The 25,030-nt window shown below is 40.9% G+C and overlaps 1 protein-coding gene across 1 annotated transcript; it reads right to left on the reverse strand.

Moving 5' to 3' along the window:
• Positions 1-3,715: 3,715 nt before the first annotated feature.
• KRT222 (keratin 222) lies at positions 3,716-23,209 on the reverse strand. The gene is made up of 6 exons (XM_083147276.1): positions 23,022-23,209; positions 19,175-19,306; positions 12,103-12,323; positions 10,493-10,563; positions 9,176-9,281; positions 3,716-6,945 (listed from the first exon to the last, which is right to left on the reverse strand). The coding sequence occupies exons 1-6, from the start codon at positions 23,178-23,180 to the stop codon at positions 6,732-6,734; spliced, it is 903 nt and encodes a 300-aa protein (XP_083003402.1). The 5' UTR covers positions 23,181-23,209; the 3' UTR covers positions 3,716-6,731.
• Positions 23,210-25,030: the final 1,821 nt, after the last annotated feature.

Raw genomic sequence — 25,030 nt, forward strand, 5'->3', positions numbered from 1 at the left:
TTTTTCAGCATAAAAAATGTGCTGAAAAAGTAGGCTTATACTCGAGTATATATGGTAAATGTTCTGAAAAAACAATGTGGTATGGCTTGCGTGGGTTGAGCACAAAAATAAATGCCTATAATGTTGGCAATACTGGTGACAACAAGGTCTCAGTAATGAGAAGGTGAGGAAAATTTTATACAAAAGGTAAAAATGTAGCCTTAAAGTGTGTGCATATAACAAAAAATGTATTTAAAGACATGATTTTCTAGGTGTATTGTTGCAATAGAGTGCACCCATAGACAACCGTGTGTGTGTGTGTGTGTGTGTGTATGTGTGTGTGTGGGGGGAACCCCTCCTCTTGGAAAGTGCCTTAAAATATGACAACAATCGCACTGGTATATAATATGATCAGTAGAGCTATCACCACATCAAGCAGTGTAAGGGACAGAGCAGGGTTGCTGCACATGCCCAGTGTACCAGCTTCTCCTACCACATTCACTGTATAGCCATTATTCAGATCTGATCGCAGTACAAATTTGTTCTCAAAATGGGCAAAACCATGTGCACTGCAGGTGGGGCAGATGTAACATGTATAGAGAAAGTTAGATTTGTGTGAGTCATTTTGTTTCTGTGCAGGGTAAATACTGGCTGCATTATTTTTACACAGCAATTTAGATTTCAGTTTCAACACAGCCCACCCAAATGTAACTCTCTCTGCACATGTTACATCTGCCCCACCTGCAGTGCACATGGTTTTGCCCATTTTGCGAACAAATTTGTACTGCGGTCAGATCTGAATAAGGGCCTATGTGTGGATCTGAGCCCTCAAACATCGCAATGGAGAGCAGCTGCCAGGTGGAAGAGACTGGAGCCTTACCATAAAGTGGGAGATTGTGAGCATAGAAAGTGCAGTAATGGTTCTATTATGTTTGTGTATTTATTTATTATGATATGTTTAACCGGTACTTGTTTCCTAGAACGGCCACAACGATTTAGATCGTTGTGGTCGTAAGATAAAAAATCGGATCGATCGCATCGCATGCGATTTGGTCGCATACGATGCGACCGATCCGATCGACCGATTTTTCACCCGATTTTTTTTTTTTTTCACCAGATTTGTTTAAATTGCCCCCCCAAATGTTAATAAGTGTGCTAGACCCCACGATAGACGTGAACCCGAAGCGTGGCGAGCGCAGCGAGCCCGCGAGGGGCGGCGGTGCGCGTCCTCCGACCTTTTCATTCCCCTACTATCCACTAGGGCGTGGAGTGAGAATATAATAGTGTGGCGAGCGCAGCGAGCCACCGAGCCCGAAGCGTGGCGAGCGCAGCGAGCCCCGCGAGGGGACGCGTCTAACTTCACAGGTATACGCGTCCCCTCGCGGGGCTCGCTGCGCTCGCCACGCTTCGGGCTCGGTGGCTCGCTGCGCTCGCCACACTATTATATTCTCACTCCACGCCCTAGTGGATAGTAGGGGAATGAAAAGGTCGGAGGACGCGCACCGCCGCCCCTCGCGGGCTCGCTGCGCTCGCCACGCTTCGGGTTCACGTCTATCGTGGGGTCATGGCGGGCACATAAAAAATGTGAAATGGGTCATATTGGCCCATTTCACCTTTTTTATCATTTTTCCCTATGTGAGATGGACTTAATCAAGTCCATCTCATCTTGTGCCATTATAATGGCACAAGACCGACCGATTTCAATGTTAAAAGATTTTTTAACATTGAAGTCTATGGAAAAATCGGGTCAATCGGTCGGTCGCATCGCGGCCGATTTTAATTGGTCGCGACCGACCGATTGACCCGATTTCTGTCAATCAAAGTGAAAAATTTGTAAAAAATCGGCCACATCGTGAGGATCGTGTCCCTTAATTAAGAGCCACGATCACTCACGATTGTGGCCGTTCTAGGAAACAAGTACCGTTTAACCTTTTCCTGACAACTTATTTTATTTAAATGTTTGAAACAGCCTATACTATAGACCATTTGTTCTGTTAAATATTAATACTCTTTTTCATACAGTATTCAGTGTATAAAAATACAATTTTTTAGGGCTTTTACCATTCCCCAAATTCCCGTTCTTACTCCAATGCAGAGTGGGAGATTTTGAATGATATTTGGAAACTGCCACTGGCAACCACCTATTGACTGGGGACTTGGACACTGTTGACCTATCAATCAGAAGGAAGTGATAGCGTATGCTGTAGACACAAACTGCACTTCTCCCGTTTCACTCCATTTGTAACATTTACATATGTATCCAAAAATATTTTCCCACAAAAATGTTCCACTCTGTAAACATATATATTGGATGAGAAACTAAATACATTTTTTGGCAACAGTCTGTTGTACTTTGTTTCTCTTTTCTATGTACTGATGAAAAATATATATATATATTTTCACAGATACAGCATAAATATTGAGCTTTTCCCACCAGAAGTTTCTATATTAACATCTGTTCTCCTTTAACTAAGCTGTTATTAACAAAATATGTTCAATTAAGTTGGAGCCATTATATCACTTGCTAATTAAACTGTATTTTAAAATTACATTTAATTATGATTGCTTTTATAAACAGTACATTAAAGGAAGTAATCATCCCCAGTAACATATCAGAACTTAAGTATTTGCCAGGAATTTTAAGTTTTTTTTGCAATGAGTACTGTATGTCTTTTACATTTTCTTTATGTAAGCATGGGAATTTAAAGCACCAATGGGATTTATTTTTTAATTAGAGAAACCTAAGGTACTTACAGTAGAATGTTAGATATTTTATTTTTACCTTCAGTATTAACTGAAAGTTGTCTCAGCTTAAAACACCAACAACTTGCTCTTCTACTAATTGTCAAACTGGCACCCCCCACGACACCCACCCTCTTAATGTTAACTATTTAGTCAACAAGACATGATGCCAGCAGAAGCCGAGTGACATTTTCCTGGGTTTACTGCCTGAATCATTAAGATATCGTAAGTAGAACCTATCTACTAGTGTGTACCGGGTTAAAAGAGAGCACAGCATCTAATTTGGATTAGGTATTTGCATGGTAACAAAGCAGGCCAGTAGATGGGCATAGAACTGCGCTGAACTATAGAGAGATCAGGTAAATTTGACCTTGTATGTGTAACTTTTTAAATAATTGAATCTATCTGATAGAGCATAAACTATAAGACCTCTCCATGGGCGGTATTCAATGCGGCCGACGAGGAGGTTTGTACGGCAAAGATGACTTTTCCTCACCGAAAACAAGCCATCCTCACAGTCAAACCCCCTCGCCATCCCCTCGCCGCATTCAATGTTTGGCCAGAATCCTTGCTGTGAGAGGACGGTGAGGATGCCCTTAATCAGCTGCGTTCACCAAAAATGCAGCGAATCCACTGCATTTTGTGGCAAGCCCCACTGTTTTAATGGCCACACTCACCGTTTCCACCTCGTCTCAGGGAACAGGCAAGGTAGAAACAGTGGGTGAAGGGGAGAGAGTTAAATACTGATGGTGAGCTACTGGCGCTTCTTGCCATCAGGGGCATTGAATATACCCCATAGTATGTGTACAGGGCTAAAAAGCTTTTATAGACTAAGCACGGCTGTCTTAAGATGGACACGTGATGGTATATTTGCTAAAGGCATTAGGGCAGGCATGTCCAACGTTGGCCCTCCAGATGTTTTGAAACTACACATCCCAGCATGCTTTGCAATAGTTTTAGCATTCTCTAATAGCAAAACTGTTACAAAGCATGCTGGGATGTGTAGTTTCACAACATCTAGAGGGCTAACGTTGGACATGTCTGCATTAGGGCTTAAATTAGGGCTCAAATGTCCCTAGCACGACGAGGTGCTTATTGGGTCTTGAAGTCTGGTTTCCACTGACACATTAATTTTCAATGATCCCAAGAAAAAGAACAGGTCATTTAAATAAATTCTCAGAGATTTAAAAGTGTAGTTCCCTCTCAAGCCCTTATCTACCTGTAGTTAGTGATCCTATAGCCTGGTTTCCATTTAAGGTAAGCCAGGGAGTTTGTACCCGTTTGTTCTGTTGTCACCTGTATTGTAATTTGTGCCTTAGCTAAGGTAGTGCCTGATACCCACAGTGTTTATGGTGTAGCTGGTATAAAATTAGTAGCTGTTAGGATCACTTGTTTGTTTTCATTTTGTATTCGGCAGTTATGTAAGTGTGTGGAAAGGCTTAGCTGTGTCTTGTAGGTGATCATCAATCAAGTGTGTAGGCAGCAGAATGCGCCATGAAGAACAACATGTATGCTGTTTTATTTAGAACTACATTCCAGAAATGACAGCAAAATGGAAAGTGTCCTAAAGATAATTGGGCATAAACAGGGCCGGTGTAAGGCTTCTCAGCACCCTAGGCAAAACTTCAACCTACTGCCCCCCCCCTCATGTGCCACCAATACCCATTTCCAACCCCTTAAGAATGGCAGGGAGGCTCCCAAAAATCGGGTGGTCCTCCCAGCCCCACCCCGGAAAGGTGGGAAAGTCCCCTGCTTTCCCTGGAGACCTCCCTTTGTCACCCACAACAGAGTACAAGGAGGAGGGGGCAGCAATGGTAGGGAAGTATGGCTCAAGGGAAATTATTGAGGTGAGGTCTTAGAAGTTCCACTGCAGCCACCTGCATTAACAAGGATCCTCATAGACAGCCTTGATATTTTTGATAGGCAGACTTGGTGGCGCCCCCCAGATCCCGGCGCCCTAGGCAGCTGCCTAATGGTAGAGCCGGCCCTGGGCATAAACAATAACTATTCCTCTCAACTTTTTTAAACGGATGTTTCTGGTACTGGGGCAAGTGGTATCTGTCTCGCTGCTACATGGCAACTCGTTGACATTCACCATTTTGACTGTTTTTCTATATTGGTTATGAATGGGATTAGTCCTAAGCATACAAGAAAAGAAATATGTTCCCTAAAGTGACTATGGATAAAATTGTGGTAATCATGGCTACTTGGGTTGACCCCTTATAGTAGATTTGGTCCTGCCCACATAATGCAACTGATATACTTTTTTGCAGGCATAAGGTTGCAATCTGTTTCTGGACTTGCACATGAAATGAGCATATGTACGCTGTGCAGCCCACCGTAAAATCATTGAAAGGATAATGCTACCTAAATTAGAAATACAGTTTTTAGTGGAGTCCTGTGACCAGCGACCAATGCAGGGCTGGTCGCTGGAGCGTGCTCCTGGTGACAGTCGCCCCGTACGCGCGGTGATATGGTTGCTCGACGACTATATCTCCGGCTATTCTTGCTAGAATTGCACCGTGTGTACGGGGCTTAAGGTTAGACTTTAATTTTGTTGCCTCACAACAGCTCTGAATTGGAAAGTTCACTTTACTGGTTTCATAATACAGATGATTTGTATAACCTCCCACTTACTGTAAATTGTTACTAATATCTTATGGTCAATGTGCTTTATGAACTTCAATTATTATTATTTTTCTTTACATTCATAGACTATTTTAATTCTTCAAAAGTATATCCAATATCTACAAGGTTGCATAGGAAAAAATATATTTATATTCTGAAAGGAGCAATGAGGCAGGAAAATAACAGTTAATTGTTCTATTGCTTACGTAAAAATACAATCCACATATAATTCCTTTGATGTGATATTGCATAGCACACATACATTGCAGTTTTTAGGAAAAATAAATCTATCTGTGAATTATTGTAACAGTTTTAATCTTTTTAGATATGTTCCCAATGCTCAATACATCTAACATGAATGACATGTATATATTAATATCAAATCATGGAATATATATAAAAAAAAAAAAACTAATCAGTTACCATTGCTAAGTACTGTACCTGAACAGCGGGAGTATGGCCTGAATTGATAAAGTTGCCTTACTTGTGAGGCTAATGTCATAACAGAGTTAAAAAAGGACAGTGCCTCATCCTTAGTGATGTCATTGGCTCTTTGTGATGTGACATGCTCAGGAAATTATGTTTTTTTCATGAATATTGATGTGCCCACAAAGTGTCTGCTGGGATGCACTTTACATTTAATAACCAGGAGCACCCAGCAAATACGGTATGCGCTGTACTTTATAAAAACCCACAGAGTAGCATACTAGAGACGTATAATGCATAGTGGCAAAATAAACTAATTTCAGAGCAGTTGTGTTCTTAAATATGAATTGAAAGTTCTATCATTTAAGCTCTGATCACGTGACACATAAGTGGCATCATTTAGTCTAGGGTGATGTTGACTTTTGGGCTTGAACCAATAGTTCAGATCAAGCTGCCTATAAAGGGTTTTGTAAGACCTTCGAAATATTTCATTTTATAACCAAGAATATTAGGTGATGGTTTGCGGCCGGCCATGCGGGGGGCGTCTGACTTGCGAGTCAACCAGAATAAGGACCAATAGCTGTGATCAGTTGTATCAATAAATTGTCATTTCTATGTCATACGAGACTTGTATAATTACTGAGAGTTCACTGCCCAATATCCTCAGACACATAAATACAATATTTTAAAAGTTGTAAAATGAAACATGATTGAGAATGAGAAAAGAATGGAAGTAATGGTTAAAGAGCACCCACGTCCATACTAACAAAATAAATATACAAACAAATTATATTGGAAAGAAAAACTTGAGAGATGGATACGGTTTCATTTGTTTTACAAAGTAACTTATAAGTAGATCCGGCATGATCTGCAATTTTTATATTATTTGTGGTGTTATAACATTTTCATATAATGTTTGAACTGTCCCTTTTGTCTTTGAATTGATGACTGCCAGGTCATGGACTCATGGTGGGAATGCTACACGAACGTCTCATTATTAACCGAACCTCTATGTCAGGTAGATTGTCCTTTTTGGTGGGAGAACATGTCTCATCCGCAGCTGCCAGGTGGAGGTCAAATCTTAAGGACACAGATTTTTTTCTTAGTCGTGGATTGTCCTTAAAGAATGATCCTTCCCACTGTTTGATTATTTCACCCACTTTCTCTGTTCTGCAAAATAGATTACTGCTATAAGTATTTTATACAATAACTTACCATAGTTGCTAATAATAAAACTATGTTGATCATTCAGACATGAGTGCTGCAGCGCGATCTAGCAGTGCCCTGTGATCACCTTACGATTAGATAGCCCCTGCCCAGTCTGAGTAAAATCCCGCCCCATGCAAGCCTGCGAACTGCTTGGCAAGGCTTGCAAAAATTAGCTGGATCTGTGATTAGCTGCAAATCCATATGCAAGCCGCTCTCCATTGAATGATTTTTCCACTGTGTGCAGTCTGTGAGTAGGATTTACTGAATGGCTGCGATAGCAGTCGGATCGGGGCCATAGCTGACGTCACATGACTTCCCCTCAAATGCTTGGCCACGCCTGTGTTTCCCTGACACTTCCAGAAAACATCCAGTTGCCACCCACAAATGCCACTTCCTGTAGATAAAATTGTGTACGGCCAGGGATAGAAAAAGGAAGGCCCTGCACATGTGCGCTATGATCTGTACAGTCTATCAATAATCACTCTATTTCGCAGCTGTGCGATCAGGTCTGAATAACCCCCCTACATTTATAGAGTTCCTCACATGGGGGCTCATACTGTGCACTTTGCTTACCAGTAGCAAAGTAAAATAAAAACAATCCTAGTAAATGTTCTCCTGGACAACTATGTTGTAATGTAAAGGGTCCAAATTATTATTATTTTTTGCATGCATTGTAAATACTTGCTGTTATTATATGTAGTTCACAAATACTTTGCAGCTTTGTTTTTAGACTGAAATTTAGCAGAAGTAGGCTCAAAATAGTGTAATGGAAACGCTAACAGCACAAAATTACAACAATGTGATCTTCAAAATGGAATAGAATGTTAAATAATATAACAAAGAATTATGGTATCTCTTTAACCCTTTGAGTGCCAAGTGAATTTGTCAAAATTGCGTGAAAGTGTGAAAATTGCCAAGCAAAGTTTCCTGTTCATCATAATGACCTGTAGGGGGAAATTTACTAAGATGTGTATTCTACTTGACATGTGATGTTGCTATGGGCAACCAATCAGAATCTGCTTCTTATTTATTTAGCACCTTCTAGAATATAGTAGAAAGGATCTGATTGGTTGCCCATAGCAACATAATATGTGAAGTAGAATACACATCTTAGTAAATTTCCCCCCTAATGTTTACCTTATATAGGAAATATAATCTTTTTTTACATAACATTTTTTATTTGAATTGATATAACTATATATGCTATCTCCACACTCATTACTCGCTTCCACTCGCAGTATTTTTGTCGGGCAGTGCCCACCCTATGGACAGCCCTTCCACACACATTAAGACTCTACTCTAGTGTTCCCTGAAAACTCACCTCTTCAGGCAAGCTTATCATTTTCAGGAACCCCCACACAACCTCCAGTAGCATTCATATCTAATTGCATCCCTCCAGGACTGTCTTGTAATCTGGTGGGACTGCCATGCTATGGAATTCTATCCTTATGTATCCCTCCTATTATAGATTGTAAGCTTGCGAGCAGGGCCCTCCTTCCTCTATGTCGGTTTGTTTCTACCCACTTTGTTTAATCACTGTTGTCTCCAATTGTAAAGCGCAACAGAATATGCCGCGTTAAATAAGAAACTGTAAATAAATAATTTATAAATAAATATAACATATGTGAGCGACGCTGGCATTTTTAACGGATATTTTGCGCATCTCTCACAGAGATTTTGGCACTCAAAGGCTTAATGTTGGAGTAATAGCTGCAGCATTATGTCACTATAAATAGACACATTACAATTGTTTTCTGAGTGTAGACTTTATACAACATGGCTACAAGTATTGGACTCAAGCCCCGTACACACGGGGGAGATATATTGCTCAGCAATATATTGCTAGCAATATATTGCTGAGCAATATATTGCTCTGTGTCTCCTGTTCATCAGCGACCAGAGATGGTCGCTGATGAAAAGGAAACTGCCGGAGGAGCCCGGCAGTGGAAATCAGCTGGTCGCAGGAGCATGTTCCTGCGACCAGCGATCACTACAGGGGTAAAAACGTGAGTGCGCACCCGGCGATATATATCGTTCAGCGACCATATTTCTCGTGATATTACACAATATCGCCCCCGTGTGTATGCACCTTTACTTTTGGTTTGGCAGGCCTGTTATGTATTTTGATCAATGGGAATGTTTGTTGACACAACATTTTATAATAGGTGTTCTACTGATCTGCAATACTTACTGTACTGTGCCAGTGGCCTCTGCACCTTCTTCTGCAATATTTCCATTGAATATTGCTTGCGATTTTGTTGCTTTTTCATAAACCTCATTATAATCTTTAACGGAACCTGTTGTTATAAACATTACATATTTAACAATCTGTTCTATTTTATTGCTTTTGAATTAAAGCATGAAATAATAAAATAAAAACCAAAGCTTAATCTCAATATAAACATGTACAGCTTCACGTGTACAGTATGTCACAAAGAAAATATAAAGGCAGCAAACATGTGAAGTCTAAAGAGGCACAATACAATGGACAAACATAACATAATATACATAAAAATCTTGGACAATATACGTGAATAGCCAGCGCCCAGGTGGTATAAAGATTAAAGGAGGTACCATCAGCCAACCAAAGACAAACAGGGAGGAGGCCTCAAAGCATGTACATATATCAATGTCCCTGATGGAAATGTTCTTGTTTCATACTTACTCTTGGGGACAGGTTTTGGCCACCTCTGTTCTAGACTATCTTCTCTACTAATGCATGTTTCTGGAGTGTTTGTCCTCTTTCACACTGGACAGATGGGCTTGTGCTTATTTCAGACCTAACTGATAGTAAGTGAGCACTCCAAAAGTCTGGCAATCAAGGGTAAATTTACTAAAGCTTCTAAAAATTAAAAGAGGTGATGGTACCCAAATCAACCAATCAGATTATGTCTATCAATTCTCTATTGTGTCCTAGAAAATGATAGACATAATCTGATTGGTTGCTATGACAACTTCACCTCTTTTCATTTTTAGAAGCTTTCGTAGTAAATTTACCCCATAATCTGTTTCTATCAGATGATAATTCAGACTTGTTGAAAATGCGATTGGACAACGACTGCTTTCTGTATTCATAATTCATTGTGTCTCATATAATATGACTGTGTTAGAATAGACTGAGATTTACACACATGTAACACTGTCGTTACCTATTAACAATATTAATTATAATATCAATAGCCATCTTGTTCTACATAAAAAAAAAACTGGTAATTCTCAGGATTTATTGTTCTCTGTGCCTCAATAGGTGTGAATAGCAGATTTGCATTTTCAGAGTTTGTCTTTGAGCTGTATGTGATATACTATAGTGTCCCTTATATTGCTGCTATCACATATTACCAGGTCTGTTCACTGTACAAAAATAAAATAAAATGATGTTAATTACATTATATGACACAGTCTTTTAATGATGTTTTTCACTTTTGTTGTAATTTGTTTAATGCTACTTGTTTCCTTAATATGATTATTTTATATCATGATAGAACTTCTGTCAAAAGTTCAAACTCACCTGAATTTACTATAAAGTCTGTTTTGCTGGTAGATGATTTTTGTTCCTGAATTTGTTCAGTACCATATAACCTATGAATTGAAAAAAAAAAGAAAATAGAAGAAAATTCAATATGATTTCATTTGTGCTATATATCAAGAAATGTAGTATTTCATGTTGTTATTATTATTATTATTATAATTTTATTTATAAGGCGCCACAAGTGTTTCGCAGCGCCGTACAAAGGAACAATACAGGGAGAAAAAGCTTGCCGTAACATTGAATAAATAACAAAAATACAGTACAAATAAAGAGCGCCACAGATCAATACACATTACAGCTTAAATATAAGTAGTGAGGACTCAATCAACATACAACTAGAGGCTTGAGGCCAATGATGGAGATGAGTATGCAGACGAAGATGGCCACTGAGTGTTGGAGTATCGGAGAGCTGTGAGTGAAATGTGAAGAGAAGTGGGCTTTGACAACAGGAGGGAAGAGGGCCCTGCTCGGAGGAGCTAAAAATCTAGTAGGAAGGGGAGACAGATAGATTACAAGAGGTGCAAGCAAGTGGGTGGTGGTTAGATAGCAGGATGTAAACAGGCAAGGGGTCAGAGAACCACCTGGTTTATGCAGTGGAAGGGTACGCTTTGATGAATAGGTGAGTTTTCAGTGCCCGTTTGAAGCTTTGCAAGGTTGAGGAGAGTCTAATGGAGCGAGGGAGTGCGTTCCACTGAAGAGGTGCAGCACGGGCATATTATGAAATAATTGTATGAAATTCTAAATCAGTTACAGGTTTGTCTCAAAGATCTGAACATCTGTTATCAAAAACGAAACGAGAAAATGTAAAAAATTGCATTTTTTCCCCTTATAGTCTTATACAGACATATAGGGCCCACTTATCCATGATCACATATTTAATCTGATCTGTGTGTGATATTAACACCTAGGATTGTATTGTAATATGCAGCCTTATCAGTAGCATAACAATAGCCACGCAGACCTCGCAGTCGCCGGGAGGTGCTCAGTTAACTGTGGGGGTCTGCGGGGCTATCGATACGCTGCACTGCTAGGGATCAGCCTGCCTTACCCCTCTTTTTGCTGCCGCTGGGACCCGCAGATCTACTTGTCTGCGGACCCGGCGCTCCTCCTGGCTCCTGCTAATAAAAATGATCATCACAAAATGGCTGCCCCCATACAACAGACACTTTTTGAGGATGCTAGAGGAGGTGGTGCTCTCCTCTAGCATCCTCAAAAATGCTCCTCAGACACTCTGAAAGCAGGGACAGAGGCTCTGAAAGCAGTCTGACCCTAATGTGCTCATTGAGCTGGTTAGTGTTGCATAAAAGATCTCCCGAGTCACTTTCAGTGGAAGAATCATCAAAGCATGTTCACACAATGCAGAAGACTCCGGCGGAGTTGGTATTGCCAAGTATAAAGAGGTAACTGACGCTGGTTAAGAACTGTTATTCATCACAATAACCTTCTGGGATGGTTGAAGGCTGTAAATAGGAAGGTGGACTGGGTGGATGTGTCCTTTCATGTTCCTGCACTATTAAATATAACCATTTGTGGTGTCTAGTCTTCAGTGTTGCCATTTACTGCTATAAGGTCCTGGTTGGAAAACGTACCTGGTCTCTTCATTATCCAGCAAGCTGCGGTAGGTTGAAATTTCTTGTTCAAGCTTCATGTTGGTATTGAGAAGCACCTGGTGCTTCTGTAGTTGTATTCTGACTCCATCTCTCACCTCCTGCAGCTCTTGCTCTAAGTCTGCAATGACAGCAGACAGGGTCTCAAGCTGCTGCTGGTGCTGCTGTTCTGTGGCATGTAGGGTATATTTTAGACTTCTTTCCTTTGGAACAACAGCAACAATATATTCAGTTTAGCATTTGTATCTAGGGTTTTAATATCACAATGTACACCTGACATAAGCATACCTATCATCACGTGATCCAGTGACATCACTGATACATGAAGTATATTTACAGTACCTGAGACCTACAAGGGGACTCATGTATCTGTGACCTCACTAACTGCTACCAAACTGACAAGCTGCAATTTACTGAATATTGGTTGAGACATAATATAGCTTTAACATCCAGTTATATGTAAACATAAAGATGAGGATTCTTTAGTGCTCAACATCTAATAAAAAAATATACAGTATCTTATCAGTTTAGTAGGAGACAAGGATGTCCTTGATGCAGAAGTGTGTAAAAACAATTGTGGTTACCATGATTATTTGCTTTGTAAACTCCAGTATACAGATGGGTCCAGCGTATAAAATCTGCTGCCACAGGAAATATACGGCAGTCATCATTATCAACTTTATAGTGGTTACTGGCCTATCTGTACAATGTAAACTAAATAAATAATCAATGCCAGCATTATATCTCATAAGGTGTTGTCACTAAAGCAGAGAAACACATAAGCACACTACTGATAAAGGGCCAGATTCTCTAGGCTTCAAAAGTGATAAAATGGAGAGTGATAAACAGCCAGCCAATCAGCTCCTACCTGCTATATTACAGGATGTGTTTGAAAAATGTCAGACAGGAGCTGATTGGCTGGCTGTTTATCACTCTCTATTTTATCACTTTTGAAGCTTAGAGAATCTGTCCCACAGTGTTAACTAGCACCAGTCTAGGACAGGCTGGATCAATCCACTATAACTGGGAATCCTGTAGCACAAAGTCTCCCAGTATTAGTGAGAGAGAATAGATATAAAATGTAATGAGGCAACATAGTGAAGGGTAATGGGGCCTACATACAGGGCAATTTCAGGTCATTGCCATAGCGATAATAGTGCGCGGCCCTGCGTATTGGTATTGCCTGGTGGTTAATATCCAACATGCTGGATAAATCGAGATAATCGCCGGTCAGGGCCAGTGTTCTCACCGGAGATCACTCAGCACACAACACTGACACATTGCTGTGTGCTGAGCGTTCTGAGCAATCTAACATCGCTCAGAACGCTCAGCAAATCTCCCCGTGTGTAGGGCCCTTGATTAGAAAGGATAACGTATTTAAGATTGGTAGGGAAGAGTGAGGGGAGCTTAAGTATATAAGGCACATTAGGTGAAAAAAGGATGAGGGTGATAAGAAGGACATCGACCAAGGAAATTAGGACACAATCAACTACACATATTAAATTAGTTACGCAAAGTACAGTACATGTAATGTTAAGCAATATATGAAATTGGGCAAACTAAAACGTGTGTATATATGCAGTATATATATATATATGTATATAGATATGTATCCATGGGACGTACCGGGCCCTTTAACCAACGTCAGCAATAGCCTTTGTGCCTTTGCAATAGTCAAACAAGCAGCAGATAGGATCCACCAAAGCAATGGGTTCCAATCACGGCACTGACAGGACTTTCCATAAAAATAAAGTGGTCTCATAAGAAAACCGGGAGCCCAGATATTACATAAGTACCAATAAAGTTTATTATCTCAACGTTTCGGGGACTTGAACCCCGTCGTCAGGAGATACAGACAAGACATACATACAACACACTGCTCACCTTATGTAGAAGACGCCCGTGGTGCATTCGCCGCTCACCCGCCTCCAATCACGAGAATCGCCGGCACCTGTCCGCGGCTCACAATGATGACATCAGTGAGCTCAGACCAGGTCCTGTTGCTAAGCAACTCCAGCGTCCCTGACGTGATTAGTGCTGAGAGCACACGTTGGCAATCCACAGGGCACTCTGCATAGGTGCACAGAAAAACAAACTTAAAAACTTTAACACAAGGATTAAGAATTACATACATATATAATAAAAACAACAGAATATCAACAGTCAGAAGATATCACATGTCACATTACAAGCTTCAAGCAGTACACATCTATGATCAGTAATACACATCTACATTAAAGTATTCCAGGCTTTGCACTCATTTAAGCCCTTAGGAGACACAGTATCTAGTCTGTGAATCCAAGAGGCCTCTAAACGCGACAGTTTCTTATTGCGATCACCTTCTCTAATACTCTCAGGCACATGGTCAATCTTTTGGTATTTTAACGAACATAATTGATGACCATGCATTTTGAACTGAACTGCCACAGGCTGGTCGCAGGGTTTTCCCAGCAACAATGCCTTAATGGCAGAACGATGCATGGCCATTCTCTCCTTAAATTTTCGGGATGTTTTACCCACATAATAGTATCCACATGGGCATATGATTATATAGACTACAAACCGAGACTCACATGTCAAAACATGTCTGATTTTGTATTTAAATGCATTGTGGGGGTGCTTGAAGGTGTTACTTGTAATTAGATAGCCACAAGTCACACAATTCGGGCACCTATAACAGCCCGTTTTTTTCACCGACCCCCTGGAGAATGCTTTGTGATCATTGATATCAGAGTGTACCAGAAGATCACAGAGATTTCTCCTACGTCTATAACAAGACAATGGACGGGTGTTCTGAAAACAAGGTAGATCCTTGTCAGAAGCTACAATTAGCCAAAGGGGTCTAGTGGCTATTATCAATACTGGGCTGGATGTATCAAAGGTGGTCACCAATGGGAAAACATCTTCTTTTTTCTTTATGACCGGTTTCAATAAACTATTCCTCTGTAATCCCAGCACTTTGATTTTAGATTGCTCGAGAGATTTAAGGGCATATCCACGTTCATGAAATTTATTGATAATTTTATCTAGTTCACTGGGAAGGGTGGACCAGTCACTACAGATCCTGGCCACCCTTACCATCTGGGAAAAGGGGAGTCCCTTTTTCAGAGGAGGGGGGTGGTGGCTATTTGCCACTAGCAAGGTGTTTCTGTCTGTGCTTTTGGAAAACCCAGATGTAGAAATACGGCCCTCGGCCAAATGTACACTTACATCCAAAAATGCAATTTCTGCCGAACTCCACTTATACATTAATTTGATGGGTAAATCTACATCATTAATTTCTTGCATCATTGTTTCAAAGGTATTCACTCAACCTCCCCCATAACATGAACAGGTCATCTATATACCTGCAGAAATCCGGATGTGTGGGCTGTAGCGGTGTGTGAAAAATATACTTTGCTCAAAACCGAACAGGTATATATTCGCATCAGATGGTGAAACCGCCGCCCCCATTGCACACCTGGATGTCTGCAGGTACATTTTGCCATCAAAAACAAAGTAGTTATGTGTCAAAATTAGTTTAATTAATGACATATAAAGGTCTACATATAACCCAAAATTGGTGACTTTGTGACACAAAAACTCCCTCATTGCCAGCATGCCTTCTTCATGCGGAATCGAGGTGTGTCAGGATCCACAACGCCTATCGCCTCCAACTTATTTAAAAAGCTAGTGGTATCCTTAAGATATGTTGATTGACCAACTACAGTATATGGGGTTGTACCAGCATATCCAACAATTGCGAGACCGGTTGGTATAAACTCCCCCTGGCCGAAATAATTGGTTGGCCAGGGGGGTTAATCAAGCTTTTGTGGATTTTAGGTAATGTGTACAATGTTGGCACTATAGGATATTTCACTTTAATAGCCTCACAACATTTACTATCACTCAATCCACTGTATCTAGTCATTAGTTATTGTATTTTTGTTCCAAACATGATTCACTGAGGTATCAGAACTATAGCATAAATAGCTTTACCAACAGACGATGGGGGTATCGTGAGAATCAGGAAGTTAGAGGTTTCATTTTTAATTGTGGTGGCCACCATATTAAATTACCTTTTATTATTACTAAATAAATATAATTATTTTATTAATTAAAAAGCAGTGTGAGTTCATACATGGTGTGATTGGTTAACTCAGCGCAGTGCTTCCACCTCTTTGTCTTCTTTATTTTTAAAGCTGCAATCTATTTTTAGTGTAAACGAATGCGCTTTAAAAAACCCGGAGAACTCTCACAAAATCTATAACTTCCTGATTCTCACACCCTATTGCATTCCCCCCGATGTGTACAGCTGGGAGGGTTGTCCTTGCTACTTGCAAATAATCTTGAAGTCAATGATTTATTCTGCACACAAACCTCCTAATATTTTAAAATACTTATTATTAAAAAATTATTTTGAAGAAAGATTTTATATTTATGCTCACATACTTGAACATACTGAAATTCCTATTATGCTTTTAAGTCGGCATTTTGTTTTTACTTTTTGGCAGCTGTTAAAAAGTGAAATATTTCTGTTTCTAAATGGCATCTCCAAGACAATATTTTACTTGGCACACTTTGAAACCTCCAAATGCCTGGTACTATCAGATAAAGTATCAGGTGCTGCTGCCAGTGAAAATCTTTCGGCTTTCATATTATTGTTCATTAACTATATTTGTTCCTTGTGACAGAAAGGCTAGAGCACCTTGTAGTAAGGCAGGCTGTCACCGTCATTCTCCATCTGTTATGGAGCAGAATTGTCTGTGGATTTTTTTAATAGGTTAAATACATGTGCCAAGCTCGGCACCATCCTTGGCAGCACTTCCGACAAAAAGCTTCAACTGAAATGCTTGGATGCAATCCCTATCCCCATATTCTCTTTCTGCTAAAATGCTTTGCTGGTGTTCTGCTACCAAGCGCACATTGGGCCTAATTCATGTACGTAATTGCAATTGCAGTTTTGTGGGCTATGGAACTGCTAATGTTAGCAAGTGAAGCTGCTGCCCAGGAAATAAAACAGATACCCACAGAAGCTATCGCAAACTAATTCCCAACTGCGTACACATTCCCAGCCTATCCGCCAACATTTAGAACATCAAGGGGTTGGCCTTTGTCTAGGCAGACTGGACTAGGCAGTAGCGATGCAGTCACCATGTGTTTGTACTTACGAGCTTGCAGCTGATGGCAGATACATGTCTAAATAGTGGCAATGACACACCTGGGTTTTTTGTGACCACTACCCTTTAACGCCCTGCCAAACTGTCACCTCTTGTTAATCACTGTGCCCTTAAATACTCATCGGGCAGAATTGCAGTGGCACATGTGGTTATTGCACGTAAATAGCAGCAAGCAAGTCATATCCTCACTGCACTATCATTGATAAAGCAACGGTGTAGGACATGAAATAAATCCATGTATATCATGATGTTCTACTGAGAAATATGTCCTGAAAGGCTGGTGTGACCATTTCAGGAAGCTTAATCAGGTAATCCTTGATATATTAGCTTGTTAATTGACATGTTTTTTTTCTGTTACAGGATGTGTTGCCTTAAGTAAACTAAATATAAAAAACACATTTTTAGCAAGCACACCCTATCCCCGTAGGATAAGAAAACTAATTCTCATCAGTGTTGCAACATATCTTGTCAAGCATACAAGGTACACAGTACACTAGAAACTGGATTGTTCTGGAAACACAGCTAATTAATTAGCTTCAATGTGCTGTCACTTATTACAGAACCCAGCATTGCAGATTTCCATGTGCACCACTATGAAGTGTCAAGAACATTCTGTGATAATGATAGTTGTGTGAAACTGGTTAAACAATCATTGGGGCAGGTGTATTACGCCTGGAGAAGAGATAAAGTGGAGATAAAGTGAAAGGAGATGCACCAGCCAATCAAATCCCAACTGTCATTTTCAAACACAGCTGATTGGCTGGTGCGGTATCTCCTTTCACTTTATCTCCAGTTTATCTCTTCTCCAGGCTTACTACCAGGGTTGCCGACTTTTACAGTCTCCTCTCCGGGAGAACCCCGGAGAGGAGACTGTCCGCATCACTTCTGGGAGCGGGGCCTGATGGAGACATCATCAGTCCCTGCCCCCAGTGATGCAAATCCCGCAATATGCGGGTCTCCGATGAGGGGCGGAGCTAAATATGCCAGATTTGCATATTTAGCCCTGCCCCTTCACCCGAAATGCTGCGAATCGCTGCAGTTTTGAAGCTTCTGCCCCCAGGTAATCAAGGGGGGAAGGGGACTGCCGGAATCCGGGATGGTTGCCAACCTTTCCTGGGGGCCGGGAGGGGGACTCGATTTTCGGGATCCTCCCGGCCATGTCGGGAGGGTTGGCAACCCTGCTTAATACATCTGTCCCAATTTGTTGTATCCTCGCATCTGTGTGAAATACCCTCATATTTACTGATAATTGATTTTTCAATTAAACATCACTGTTTAATCAATCAGTCTAATCACATAGATTGCAATGGAGAGTGATAAACAACCAACCAATCAGCTCCTGCCTGACAGTTTTCAAACACAGTCTGTGACATGTCATGTAGGAGCTGATTGGCTGGCTGTTTATCACTCTCTATTTTATCACCTTTGAAGCTTAGTGCATCTGGCCCATAGGGGGCACTGTTATTTGGGAACCCACAAACACATTTTATTGTAAAACAATTAATATGGGGAAATAACACTCACATTTATAGATTAAATAAAATAATGAGTTATGCGTCACTGACTACTTTTAGATTACATTAAAAGTACAGGTGTGTACAAACGGTGCAATTCTTGCTCATTGCAAATTTTGACTATGCGATTTTGATCTTCACTTGTGATTTTGACTATGTGCTATTTGGCCTATGACCAAATACACTGTACACATAGACATAGTCAAAATTGTCTTGCCTGCAAAGTCTATTTTGATGTGATCACAATCACAGGCAGGCAATTTTGGCTAACTTACTATATGATATATGTAGACTAGTCAAAATTGTAAGCTAAAATCGCAGCATGTGTACACAGCTTAAAAAAATGCTTGTTTTAATTATAATATTTTGTGTAATATTTACCATTGCCTGTAGAGATTGAATTTCAACTTGAAGGGTTTTCCATTGCTTCCTAGCCTCATAAAGATTGGCTCTAGCAGCACTTAGTTCCTCTTCATCTTTCTGCATCTTCTGTCTTGCTTCTTCCTCTTTCAGCTGGATGCAAAGGAAGTAACAGTTTCTTAATCTATATTGCTTGTGAGTACAGTAGTTTATTATTATTATTATTATTATTATGGTACTTGTGTATTATCACGGCGCCCACTAAGCTATTGGCTTAGTGGGCTATTCTGTGTAGGAAAATCGCATGGCATGGCATGGGCCATTGTAAGTGCCGATGCGTTCCGATTTTCCTATGTAATTTATTCAGTGCTGTTTTATTTATATTGTATAAAATACAGTACAATGCCATTAGGTATACAATAATGACATACAATGAGGTTTTATGCACCCCCCCCCCCACTATCCACGCCACCCCGAAACGTAGCGAGTGCACCGAGCCCCTCGAGGGGTGGCGGAACGCGTCCTCCGACCTTTTCATACCCCTACTATCCACGTCGGCGTGGAGTTGATTTTATATATTGTGGCGTGCGCAGCAAGCCACCGAGCCCGAAGTGTGGCTTGTACAATGTGGGCAGTTTTGGTTCTTTGTTGACACGATCCATGCTGATTTGCATCATCGTGGCCCCCCCACTTTCTCACAGGATACGGTCATTGGGTCTACAGCATATTGGTCGACAAGCATTGGGTCGATACCATTAGGTCGACATGGGTCTAGGTCAACATGGGTTTAGGTCGACAGGTCATTAGGTTGACACAAGCATTAGGTTGACAGTGTTGAGGTCGAAAGGTCGACATGGGTTTTTTCAATGTTTTTTGAGCCGACATGTGCCAACAGGCGGTATTTCATGCCCTACCATCAAAGAATCTTTGTTATGCGCATTGCCACACCACTAGTGTGAGTACCCTGAAAGGGGAAACCCCCCGAATATATATTTTATACATCTATATATATTTATACCATTGAAATGGTGAAACACCATATATAGGGCGGTATTCAATGAGCCTGATTCGCCATGTTTTTATGGCGAATTTGTGCTGTTTGGCGAATTTCTGACTAAAACGGTAAATCACCCTATTCAATGACCACATGGCGAATACATTTCATGGTTTTTTTCACCATGATTCAACGAGTAGCAATCGCTATCTTTTTATGGTGAAGTGGAATGTGAACTTTTAAAATAAAGTGTTTTGTTTTTTACATTTGGTGTAAAAAAATCAGGAATTTTATTCTGAAGAGGGGCATGCTATTTTTTTTAATGTGCTGTAAGCACATGAATATATATTTAATTTAAAAAATATATATATATTTTTTTTACACAGCAGCCAGCAGGGGGCGCCGGAGCCGAGCCGCTCATTACATATTCATATATTCACTGCACCCGATCGTTACGATCGGGTATAGTGAATATACGGTCCCCTGCTGGCACCCCCGGGGGGCAGCCTGTGCTGCCTGGCACCCGGGGAGCCCACCTACCCCCCACAAAGTTCTGGGGCAGGCAGAGAGACTTCCATCTCTTTGCCTGCCACCGTCCTCAGGCTCCCTGCGGCAATCGCTGCAGGAGCTCATATTCGCCAGTCAGGGGCAGCGAGCCCCTGACACGTTGAATACCGGAGCCCGCCGGCTCCGGAACGTGGCAAATGTGCAGCGAATCCTAAAAAGGATTCGCTGCACCTCGCAGGTATTCTCATTGAATACCGCCCATAGAGATAACAGTGTTACACAAGGTTGGAGGCCTTCTTCTCTCTCTTATATTTCATATATTCCAACAAGAGAATTACAGAAGAAATACACCAGACACCACTGTAACCAGGGAAGTAATTTGAAGCGCTTTGTACTAGGTGAAGGGCATCTTTTTCTCTACTACACACATGGGCTGGCCATATGGTTGGTCATAAATCATTAGTATTAAAATTGCATTCCTATTTTACACATTTATCCAATAATATTTTTAGGGAGACATTGTAGTGTATAGTGTATGCGTCCCACATGCCTCCATGCAGGGGTTGATTAACCCTTCAGAGGGCCCGGGTCACTTTAGACAGGGGGTCCCCCTCCCATTTGTCTTTACTGACTGCAAACTGCATGGGAGAATATTACACTGTCAAAACACAGAGTAAAAAAAGTATACACTTGGGCAATGGGTAACGGCAGGGTGGGGGATAAATATATATATATATAAAGGGCTCACGCCCAAAACGTCGATACACAAGCTTTGTGTCTGTTTCATTTTGTTTATTTATGCTGCCGATGTGCAGCAGTGATAAATCTTGGGTGTGCCATCACCTACTTTTTGTTATTTATATATAAATATATATATATATATATATATATATATATATATATATATATACCACATGAAAAGCCTGTGTTTGTCCCTCTGTACATTACTCTTACAGACCTTACAGGCTCAGTGCTGCCTCTGATTAAAAACACTCCCATGATGACGCCACTGCTGCTGCAGTTTTCCAAGGGCCTGAGGAGCATGTGATGAGCTCCATCAATTTTTTTTAAAAATACATGCTGACCACAGGGTGCTTTCGATTGAGGTGGCCCAGGGGTACTGACCCCCTGATCACCCCCTTAATCCTGCCCTGCCTCCATGGCATTGGCCTCACTTCCTCCACGTTTCATAACAGGCCCTTGAACCTTTTCAGCTTCAGGCCCATTAGGCCCTTAATTAGGCCTTGGCTATGACTATTTGACTATAATTTGAATCTGGCCCCTAATATAACATACATCTATAGTATAAAGTAGTACATCCATCGTATTCATTCAGAGTTTACCAAACTCCACTGGTTTAAGTAGTACCTCGGTCCATTTGATTTAACCATATGGACTATAATTTATTTATTTATTATTTATTAACAGTTTCTTATACAGCGCAGCAGATTCCGTAGCGCTTACAATAGTAAATGTAATGGTGGAGTATCGGAAACTCTGCACTAAGATCTGTTCTCTTGTGCTGTATTTAAATATTCCTGGTATTGTTACACTGTAATGACAAGGTCATAAAGATACAATGTATGTTTACATGCTATATTAAAGTCAGCGCATATTACAGAGCACAGCTCTAGTTACTGATACTAACCCAACTTTTTCAGATTATTGCTTTTTCCAGTTTGTTTGGTAGCTGAAGGGTTAAAGAGAAGAAACGAATCAGAGTAAATGATTTAGAGGAGAGAAAAGTGTGGGACTATCTTGCTACCAATCACACTTCACTGAAAGGTTCATGAAGAACAGTGGAAAAGGAAAATACATGTTTAACACTAGAAAATTCTGTGACCAGCATATCATGTCCTAGCATTAACTGTATCAGAGACATGAATTAACCACTATGAAGTATATTAACATTTTTGGGAATAGATGTATCTATTAAAGCTGCCTGTACGGATATGTTAAGCATGAACCAGCTCTGCACCTCAGATGTTAGTAGTTTACATTTTGTGGTTTAAAAGAGTATCAGATTACAAAGGCCTCTCCTGTATTTACATTTAAAAAAAAATAATATCAAGGTCCTTCTGTAATATGGTTTCATCATAAAATATTGCACAGCATGCTGGGAGAATCCTGTGGAGTAATCACACAAATATATATATATATATATATATATATATATATATATATATATATATATATGTACAATATTAAGCTACAATTTATCTGCAGTGCACAAGGCACTCCCTCCCCAGCTTATCCTGCACTGAAGCAATCACAGGACCATGACAGAGAAAAAGAGAGGCTGAGTCAGGCCAGCCATGACTCTGCAGTCCCTTTCCTGGAAGGTGCCCGTCTGTGTGAAACAGTTACCTGGCTCCTGGCTGAAAGGTCGTTGGGGATCTGACTCCTGCTGATGAGCGCCTCATAGTGTGTTCTGATCTCATTGAGAAGCTGGGACAGTTCCATCCTGCTCCCATCCTCCACCTTGACAAACTGAACATCATCGATAGGATGTTTTAACTGCTGCATAGCCTGTACTTTCTGCAGAGAGAGAGAGAGAGAGAGAGAGAGAAAGAGGAGGGAAACAGCGGATGAAACAGATGGATACAAATGGAAAGGGACAAAGGCATATAAACAACACTATGGTTAATGCAGTTCCATTTGGAATCGCTACAATTATATTATAGTTAATACAAGTCGTAATATTTACTTGGCACAATAGGATATAGATTTTTTGTTGTGTTATAGCTTCACTTAGATCTTCCAATGACATAATGGCTCATTGACTAAAAATTATTACGTTGCAATGTTTAAATGCAAAATTGCACTGTAGCACAGCTTGTTATAAGCTCTGTTTAGTGTATAGGCTCCCATACAATTGTTGAGTGCGATGAGATGCGCGCTCCAATCACACATCTCATCACACAGCTCATGTGCAGCACATACTTTTTGTACTAGATCTCATCTCATTGGATTGCATTGCAAAACCTATGGAATGCGATGAGATGCAATATTGTATATAATATTGGGTACTTGTTTAGTTTCACGACGGCAGCGAGTGCCGCTCATTTATGAATCTTGGCAGCTGGCCAAACTGCCTTAAGGTGCCCACAGACGCATCAATTATCGAATGCGTTTTGTACTTTTTAAGCACAAATTGCATCTTATGTACAATTATTGGATGGTGTTTATGGGCTTGTGCGATGCGATAAGTGCTGCACGTACTTTTTAGACTACATCTGAAATTTAACATTACAAACATGGGTTCATCACATGCATCCAAGTGCACATCTCATAGCAAGCTGGAAGAAAAATTGTATAGAACCATTGTACAGTCAAAAACGCATAGCACAGTACAATTGTAGCGTCTGTGGGCACCTTTACTTCTCTAAGCTACGTTATCAGCGTAGTGACTGTTTGAATCCTGGCAGCTTGCCAGCTGCCTTACTTCTGTAATCTACATTATCAGCATCCTACGCTGACTCCACGGCAGCCCAGCGCTGCTTCTGCTAAGCTCCTGTCAAGCCTAGTAAGCGCCTCTCACACAGCGCTGGCACCCGCATGATATCCTCTCTTCTGTGGAGAGGGGATCATGCGGGCGCCTGGAGAGGCACTCCATCTGTGTGATACGTAGGAGCGTCTCAGACGCTACAGCAATCGCTTTGGGCTCGGTGGCTTGCTGCACTTGCCACACTATGTAGAATCAACTGCACGCCGACGTGGATAGTGGGGGTATGAAAAAGTCGTAGGACGTGTACTGCCGCCGCTCGCCATGCTTCGGGGTGGCGTGGATAGTGTGTGTGTGTGTGTGTGTGGGGGGGCGTAAAACAGAATTTTATGACATACAATAATATTATTGTATAGCTAATATTACTTGAAAAAATCGCATCGCATTGCACGGCACTACAATGGCCCATGCGATGCGGTTTCCATACGCAGAATACCCCACTAAGTAAATAGCTTTGGGGGCGCCGTTCTGGAAACAAGTACCATTTTTTTTATAGATACAGTACACACTTGCAGAACAATTCAGTGCTGCACGAAATGCCCACTGCTAATCGGCTGCACATTGTAAACGCGATCAAGCCAGATAGGGTCTTTTTGGGGCCTAGTTTTTCAAACTGCCATCCTGTCTGCCACTGCAATGCCACTCCTAGATGAGCCACGTGTTTGTGCTGCACACCTGTGTGGCTTAGCATAGTTAATCAGCTACCTCGGTGCAACCTTTTGCCCTAAAAACAATATTGTGAGGTGTAAAGTGGTCAAAATTGTCTGGAAAGGGCTGCACATTAATGTTATTGAGGTTAATACAACTCTAGGGACAAAAAAATTAAAAAATTAGGTGATTTGGGCGGTTTTTGACCATTTTTCAAAGAATC

The sequence above is a fragment of the Crinia signifera genome, chromosome 6 (assembly GCF_055691185.1).
Source record: "Crinia signifera chromosome 6, ASM5569118v1, whole genome shotgun sequence".
Taxonomy (NCBI): domain Eukaryota; kingdom Metazoa; phylum Chordata; class Amphibia; order Anura; family Myobatrachidae; genus Crinia; species Crinia signifera.

Excerpts from the sequence above, each read along its gene's own strand:
- KRT222 (XM_083147276.1), bottom strand. The coding sequence starts at position 23,180 with ATGCAGCAGTTAAAACATCCTATCGATGATGTTCAGTTTGTCAAGGTG. Across the intron at positions 19,307-23,021 it reads ACCTTTCAGCCAGGAGCCAG|CTGAAAGAGGAAGAAGCAAG; the intron begins GTAACTGTTTCA and ends CTTTGCATCCAG. Across the intron at positions 12,324-19,174 it reads TTCAATCTCTACAGGCAATG|GAAAGAAGTCTAAAATATAC; the intron begins GTAAATATTACA and ends GTTGTTCCAAAG.